General features: G+C 37.9%; 1 protein-coding gene and 1 long non-coding RNA gene across 2 annotated transcripts; both read right to left on the bottom strand.

Annotated features, from left to right (window-relative positions):
- Positions 1 to 642: 642 nt before the first annotated feature.
- On the bottom strand, positions 643 to 2,772 carry LOC119409002. Its single transcript, XM_037675863.1, has 6 exons — positions 2,500 to 2,772; positions 1,971 to 2,249; positions 1,692 to 1,852; positions 1,521 to 1,610; positions 1,403 to 1,444; positions 643 to 814 (listed from the first exon to the last, which is right to left on the bottom strand). The coding sequence occupies exons 1-6, from the start codon at positions 2,723 to 2,725 to the stop codon at positions 656 to 658; spliced, it is 957 nt and encodes a 318-aa protein (XP_037531791.1). The 5' UTR covers positions 2,726 to 2,772; the 3' UTR covers positions 643 to 655.
- Positions 2,773 to 5,632: 2,860 nt separating this feature from the next.
- Positions 5,633 to 7,356, bottom strand: LOC119409001. The gene is made up of 4 exons (XR_005186755.1): positions 7,238 to 7,356; positions 6,993 to 7,052; positions 5,881 to 6,081; positions 5,633 to 5,761 (listed from the first exon to the last, which is right to left on the bottom strand). It is a non-coding gene; the product is annotated as an uncharacterized LOC119409001 (long non-coding RNA).
- Between the last annotated feature and the right edge of the window lie 1,113 nt (positions 7,357 to 8,469).

The raw sequence follows: 8,469 nt of genomic DNA, 5'->3' as shown, positions 1-8,469 counted from the left end.
GACTCTCAAGAATAAATACCAGGGATGCAGCTGGGCGGTGGAACTCATTCAAACACAGCTCTTGTAAAACTTCTGGTAAACTGGTACCATTTCAACCTGACTTATTCTTTGATCTGCAAACGTAATTCAACATGTCTAAAGTTAAATATGTATCAATACATCCAAACAGACAGGAGTCTCAAACGGCTCTTTTATGAGCGTTGCCATCGTTGATCCGTTTTCAGCCACTTCGGCTGTTTCAGCAATTAAACGAACTCATGTGCACGATGGCTTCTGGTCCTGACTTTTACTAACTTTTTATTTTGAAGGACACAGTAACTAATGATATATATAGTGTCCATTTTGTTTCTTGTATTGTTTTTGTTTTTACCTGACTATCACTTCGCAGCGCGTACTTTACACAGAAATGTGTAACGACTGATAAAAGATCAACATTAAATTAGTAAAAACAATAAAGCAACTCAAATGAGCTTACAGAGATAACAAAGTTAATTCATCACGATCCTAAAGTGGTCACAAAAATAGCTTAAAAAAAACAACTACTTTGTTTTTCTGCTGGCGGTGATGTCCCAGATTATTTCTTAGCTCGGAGGAGCCAACAGTTGTATATATATATATATATATATATATATATATATGGCTCTTTTTAAGTCAGTCAGAGAAAGTTGAGTTTGTCTGAGGTGTAAACCTCATGGTGAGGAGAGTCGGAGCTCAGCGGAGAATTGGACGTAAACCCCTTCAGTTCAAACCGAGGCTCGTAGTCGGGGTTCATCAGGACCGTCTGAGGGTCCACCTGCTCTGCTGGATCTATAACCTGAAGAGAAAAACAAACCTTTCACTGTGGGCTCTTGTATTAACATCATTACTGTTGCTGTACAGGAACAGAGAAATACCGGATGGATTTGAACATGTTTGTTTTCTATGTTTGGTGAGAAGGTCTGGTGGTTATGATTTGGTTTTGATGCATCCTGCTGCGCACACGGACAACTCTGAACTTATTCAATAATGTCAAAAATGGATTATTATTCAACATCATGTTGAGGTGTGCAAAAAGAACGAAACTCTGAGGTGAGGAAGTGGAGTGGCCGGACAGCGCTCTTCACTAGCAGTACACATAGTTCAGGAGTACCATCTAAATTGGACACTTTGATTATTTTAATGTCTTAACAGCCACATCATGATAATCAAATATTTTAGATTAAACAAACCGTATACAAAAACGACTAAAACAAGGTTTTTATATAAACATGAAGCCTTGCTTTGGAGTCAACTGGAGGAGATGACAACGGCTGCTAATATCAAGTTCATTACAAATTAATATCTAATTAGATTCAGGTTATTACTGATTAATTATAGTTGATTTATTTTGTTTGCTCACATTAATAAGACCATATTTTCGTACCTCGGAGTAAGCAGGCGGCACGTTCGTTGGGGGACTGTGTATCTGCAGAGTGAAACGACACAAATCAGTGGAGAGCGGGAAAGAGATTCAGAATCAATAAAACACAACACACACTAACCAGCGGGCCGGTCGGTGCAGAAAGAGGCTGGGCGGGGTGGAGCGTCTCACTGGGGTGGTGTGGCCTCCCTCCAGCAGGCTCGTGGTCATACTGCAGTTTTAATCACACACAGACTCTCAAGTCACACAATGACGCAGCGGTATGAGCAGCTTCAGTGGCGAGCATGTTCACCTCAGGTAGATCAGCTGGTTCTTCAGCAGCAGCAGCTCTGGGTTCAGGACGGCTCTTTTCCCTGGAGCTCTTTGCAGCACAGCAGTTCTTCAGGCAGCAGCTCAGGAAGAGAAAGGCGAAGGCGCCTCCACCATACAGGACGTATGAGAACGAGACCTGAGCTGAAAATGTATATATTTTTTAATCAGCATGTCTCTCATATTAGACTATGTTATAGTTTTCTTTATATTTGTGGTGAAATCTTATTTTGAAATCTCATGAAACATGCAGGCTTCTTACGCGCCACTTCCACCGACACCACCAAGGCCTCGTCGTCATTATGATCCCTCACCTCAAACCTTCCACCGCACGACGTTTGGACGGCATCTTGGGAAATCCCACATGGATTTAAAAGCTCAATCCCTGAGCAGCCAGACAGCTGCTGCAGCTCTCCTTTATAAACGATCACGGTCTCATATCCACCTTGTGGGGCAAAGTAAATGTTGCAGGAGTTTGGTTCCAGGTCAAAAGTGATGCTGAGACGTTCACCAGAACTCAGAGAACGAGTCTCTTTCTTAGCTGATGGAGAAAAATATATATATTTTAAAAACAACCCTTGATTTTTTTCATATATTGCACATTTTTTAAATGTTTTCAAAAAAACAGAAGTCATAGAAATGTCATTATTTTGACATTTTATATATATTTGAATATTTATACATTTGTTAAACCTTGACGTGTAAGGCTGTAGCCAGTTGTTTTCTCTTGTTGAGTAACGATGTATACTTGGTCAAATATCAAGGCCCTGAAATATAAAAAAGATCCTCACCTACAACCTCAACGGTCTTCCTGGACAGAATCATCCCGTCTCTGTCCTTTAGGATGTAGTTGCCGCTGTCTCTCTGGGTCACGCTGTTTATCAGGTAGTAGCTGCCGGACATCCTCCGCCTGGTGTCCCCGCTGGGTTCAGGGTTGTCTCGTCTCCACAGGACCGTCTCCTCTGAGCTGTGTTTAGGTACGAACTCGATGGAATGAACCCATGTTGCCACCCTCATCCTATGCGTGTTCCCATAGTCTTCCTCGTCATAACTGTCAAATGAAATGCCTAAAAAAAAAGAAATAAAAAACATAGTAATACAAATAAAAGTTTATGACTAAGAACTAAATATTCAGTTTTGCTTAAATTAATATTTTACTTTAACAAAATCCACCATTTTATATTTTAAAACTGTTAATATTCTTTTTGTGTACTATTGACTAACTGTGATATAAATTTTAGTGGCATATGTTTAAAATACAGAAAATACAAAAAGTATCTAGTAAGTAAATTACATTTTAGAACAGTTACATGCTTTCAAAAGACCAATACTGCTTTTAGTTTTTTTAGACCAAATCATTAAGTGCTATTCTGGATAGTATTTTACATAAAAGTGCCCACCTAAATAAATAAATTAATATGCGTAGTTAACTTATTTAATCATATACCGCAGCGTAGTTGAGTTCATCTGGCAACACTGCGTCTGTCTGACAGACCGTTTCAAAATATTACTACAGAAACGCGATGTCATATCGGCTTCCGTAGTTGGTCGCGCCCAGTGAAAACACAATAAAACTGGTCAAACCTGTTTAAAAGAATAAAAGTCACAAATACCAAAAGGCATATCACTCATCTCCTGATTAACCTGAATGTTTTTCTGTATGGCGGATGTAGTTAGAAGCTAAACAGAAAACAAACCTTCGCTAAAACAGAAACAAAAAATAAAACAGGAAAAGCGTAAATTCTGAACCAGTATCAAACAATAAAATGTTTCTTTAAGATTAGATTAATTATGTTAACTGTAGTGTTACTCACCTACAGAGAAACAGGAGCTAAGAAACAACAGCAGCAGTAGCAGCATCTTTTGGGTTCAAAACAATTCGTCCGGTTTAAACCAGTAACCATATTTCACAGAGTTTTTGTTCCGGTCATATTAAAACCGTCAAACACCTTAATGTGTAAACAGAACGAGAAAGATAAGACACTATTTTACACTAAATCTTTGCAAATAAAGTACACTGAAGGAAAATGAAGCTAACTCGGTTCTTTCAAGATGGGGTCTCTGAAACAGAGCTCAACGGACACAGACTGTGCAAGGCGACATTTATGGTAGCCATCTTGAAAAGACCTAAGTGAATCACTTATTAGTCCTTAAGGGCAAAGACCTTTATTTTAAGCAAATATTGTAATTATAATCCGCTACATAGATTCATATTTATTTTCCGTGTCTGAAATTAAAGGAAGCCTTCCTAACACAATGCTTCACTATTTATTCAGATACAAGAATTTTTTTCAGTCCATAAAAACTGCAGGAAGCAAAATATGAATAAAGAAACGTTGATAAAATCTTTATGTAACAAGTAAAACTGAATAATCCAGTTAGTTCTAATCATGTATAGTTGTTACTAATCTGAACTGCAAAGAGAAAAGTACATTGTAATTTTGTATTAATTGTGGTTTTTAATAGTGTTATTAGACATATAAACTCATGCAGGTATTTGTTCACTAAAATACCCAGGATACAGTTATAATCTAGATTTTTTTTTAAATATAATTCCAATTACTGTAAACATATATTTTATGGTTTAAACTTTATTTCCCCACAGTGCTATTACAGTTCTTCAGATAATGCCAACACTTGTATAATAAATCTTTTATTTTACTTTATGACTTTGTAATAAAATACAAAAACAGCACAAATAATATAAAAAAAACATCGACATAAACCAACACTTTACATTAACAACAGTAAAGATTATCCATTCTTTGAAGGCACTGGAAACATAAACATATGCATTCATAATGTAACAGAATTTTATACATTTATTCTTCAATAATTGTGAATATGGCAGTCCACTTTGTTTTACCTGAGAAAAATGCATTGAATTCTTTCTTAAAAACAGTCTAAACATATTAGTCAGTCCGGTTATGTGTTTTAATTAGTTTATATCTCATGCACATATAGATTATATCCACCCTCCACTTCTTCACTTTCAACTACAACCCTATAGGACAATCAAAACAAACTGGAAAATTCACTACAGACAATACAAGTAGTTTAGTATGCATATTTGTTTATCAAGTAGATATTTTGGTTCTAGTAGTCGGCACATTGCTTTAAGTACACTGATACAGGCAGAGTAATATTCAGAATATATAAACAAAATAATATGCAAATTCCAGAGAGGTATTCTTGAAAGTATATTCAACCAGTTTATCCATAAACTCAAACTCGTAGTTTTCTTATAGCTGATTACAACGACTCTGAGTATCTTCACCCTGAACACATGCAAGAGCACAATAAATCTAGAGCCCCAATCCCCTGACTCAACATGGCAACCACAGAAAGAATAAATAAAACGATTGAGGAGATTTCTAAATATCAAGTACGCTAAGGGTTAGTTGGCAAGTAGAGCTGAATGTATTTACCCGCAACCTTTAATTCATAGTCTGATTTTATGAATATACTTTTTGTGTTTTCCCTTTAGGAAGACGTACATGTCTGTACAATGAGAGCCAAAGCAACCATGTGATTTTAGAGGTAATCACTTTAAAGAAGCTGCTTAAACAAAACAAAAACAGCAAATTATGACCTTATAAAATAACTTCCAGACTCCTATAACAAATATTAGCTTCCTCTACACAGTAGATTTAATCAAATTTAGAATTATACTTTGCTACATTTAGAAGGTATTTGGTTTATTGATTAAAAATTTTGAGGTTTTTTTAAGTAATCCTGTCAGTCTTTGTTACCATGGTGATAGAGCCAGAGTTGAGTTTCATACAAAAATAAAAAACAGTTTCCCTAAAACTGAGTGAACTCAAAGAGTTTTTAACATAACAGGTCACATCAGCGTTACGGGAATTTTCAGTGTTTTCTTCACAGGAAGTTTAGTTTATCCAAGTTGTGAACATCGTAGGAAGGCGTGGCTGAACTGAGGGGGTTAGCAGAGCTGAATCCTTTCAGCTCAAACGTTGGTTCAACGTCTGAGGAGAGGAACGCGGAGCTGAATGTCGGAGCTGTTGGAGGTCCCTGATCTGTTGGAGGCCCAACCTGGAAACAGCAGTTAGAACGAAGAGACGTGAAACGACAAATAATCAAATACAGGTTTAGGTTTCATGTTTGGTTTTTTTGTATATTTAAGGTTCATTTGTGTGTGTTTGCATTTGCACCTCAGTTTGTGGGGGCTTCACGTCAGTAGCAGGCTGAAGGGGGTTCACGTTGATACCAGCTGAAGGGGGGATTATGTTGGTACCAAGCTGAGGGGGGGTTATGTTGGTACCAAGCTGAGGGGGGTATAAGCTGACACCAGGCTGAGGGGGATTCATGTCCATACCAGATAGAGGGGGGTAGATATTTACAGGTTGGTACCCCTGCAAGGTAAAATAAATAAATATTCATTTAAACAGTGAATCAAAAAGACAGGAACTGCTCTTTAGTCCATTTTGTACTTGATGGATAATGATGCTTTAATGCCATGTGAGCAATGAGACGACTTTTAGGATTAGGCTAAATAAATCCATAATGAAGTGCTGATTGGGATTAGGAGTTAAATTAGTAGTTCAGTCAGACCGGGGGCTAATCCAGAATGTATCAACTCAACTTTACATTAAGTCACACCGCTTGAAAAATGTGTTCTTCTCAAAGGAAAGTATACATTGTTTTCTGTCTCATCTGTTCATTAGTTTTAAAGCCTCCATCAACGTGGCCAGATTGCAACAAATTTAGACAACCTTCATTGTGAAGGCAGCCATGATGCTGCTACGCTCCTAGTCCTCATCAAATTGTTTTTTCCCTGCTACTTTACACGTCAAGAAGTTTTCCTGCTCCAACCATCAGCACCCTGTTCCCACAGTAACACTACCAGATACGACACAACTCTCTCTCAGACTGCGTGAGGATACAGCTACGAGCTAGGACATCACACCATGCAATCACACCGCTACCACAACAGGTGTCACATCTGTACGTGTTTTTAACTTCTTGGATTAAATAAAACTGTCCAGGCTGAAGCTCCAAAATAACCAGGTCCAACCAAACTGAAGGTTTCAGCCTGGCTGTAAAAGGAGGACACACGACTCAGCAGCTTGAGAAGATGGCAGGTGTTTTCCTCTACGACCTCACTACAGACATTTTGGACGTGTCACACTTTAACACACGTAATGGGAAACGTATTGCATTCACCTGATGACCTCTCTAAGACTCTTTAATATATATTTTTTTCTAGCATGGACATCCTCAAAAGCACATTTGCAATAAACTGACTGGTGGCTGTGGGACTTACAGGCTGTTGAGGGTAAACTGATGGAACCGAGTAACTTGGGACGGTTTGTGGAACTGGATTCTGGAATAATAATAGGAAAATTAGACATAAAAAGTAAATCATTAACAATATTTACACAATAATACAAAGCATGTGTTGCTTTAGTCTCAGGAGCAGTCACATCCGTTTTTATGACAATACTACATTTTAAATTTGAACATGAAGTACAGCACTTGATTTTAGAGTCTGATTAAGCAAATACTTACATGATAATACACAGCCGGTGCCGCTGCTTCTGTCGGGTGTGAAGAGCTGTCTTTTGCACAGCAACTTCTTTTACACCAACAGCAACAGCCGCAGCAGCAAATCCCCACAAAGACAGCCCCGATGCAAACAGCAATATACGTAACGATCGCATCATTGCGTTCTTTAGAAACACATAAATATGAAGGGAAATATTAGCTGGAACCCACAGTGATTTTTTTAAAACAGAAAAGTAAATGTACTGTGTCTCACCTGTGCTGACATTCAGATGGACAGCCATGGCCAGGTTGCCTTGTGAATCTTTAAACTCGAAGGTACCAGAATCTTTGAGTTCCACATTCTCAATTTCAATGCCGTTACCCTTAATATTGATTCTCTGAGCGAATCGGTGAAATTCTAAAAGCAACAAGCCGCCTCTCATCACCGTCTCCTGGTTTTCTCCATTCTTGGGTTTAAAAATCACAGTCCACGATCGACCAAACTGAGGATATGTCATGATGAAGGGCTCATTTTCATTTAGGTCATAGTGAAAGGTATTTTCTGTAGGGAACAGAAAAGATTGCAAAATAACATTTAATCTGTGCATGAATTAAATAATAAAATCTTCACATGCAGGTTCTATCTATCTCCCAGTCATTACCTTTTACCAGGAGATAAATCCTCGACTCCACAACGTTGCTTTTTAGCTTGAAGTTGTAGTAACCGCTGTCTGCCTGGGTGAGGTTGGACATCTTCCACACATTGTTTTTGACGTTTCCTCTTCTTTCATCGTTGCTCTGAGGGTTTGTACGGTTCCACAGGATTATCGGCTTGCCCAAACTGTCCAGTGGTGTGAAGTCCAACACTTGAACTGCTGTATCAACGTCAAGCGTGAACTCAGTCATATAAAACTTAACGATCGTCTCAGCACAGGCTGAAAATGCACATAAAAAACAAAGGGTTAGTGTCGGAGACAGTATTTTTCAGGAAAACAGTGATAATCTGTAATGTGATTTTTCAAATCTAAATCTGTAAAAAAAAAAACTTTGCTTAAGCAGCACAAGTATAAAAGACTGGGCTTTAGTTTTCCTGAACAAACCCACTGTTTTTAGGAAAATTCAGCAAATCAAGACCAGCACAAAAAAAAAAAAAAGTTGTGACATTTACAAGATATACACAAATAGACCAGTTTATGTTAGGTGAGGCTTTCAAAACAGGATATAAAATAAGCAACATCTGATGTATTTTTAAAGGA

The sequence above is a fragment of the Nematolebias whitei genome, chromosome 4 (genome assembly GCF_014905685.2).
Source record: "Nematolebias whitei isolate Nwh7 chromosome 4, NemWhi1, whole genome shotgun sequence".
Taxonomy (NCBI): Eukaryota; Metazoa; Chordata; class Actinopteri; order Cyprinodontiformes; family Rivulidae; genus Nematolebias; species Nematolebias whitei.
The sequence above is the reverse complement of the archived record's forward strand: the minus strand, read 5'-3'. Positions and strand labels throughout refer to the sequence as shown.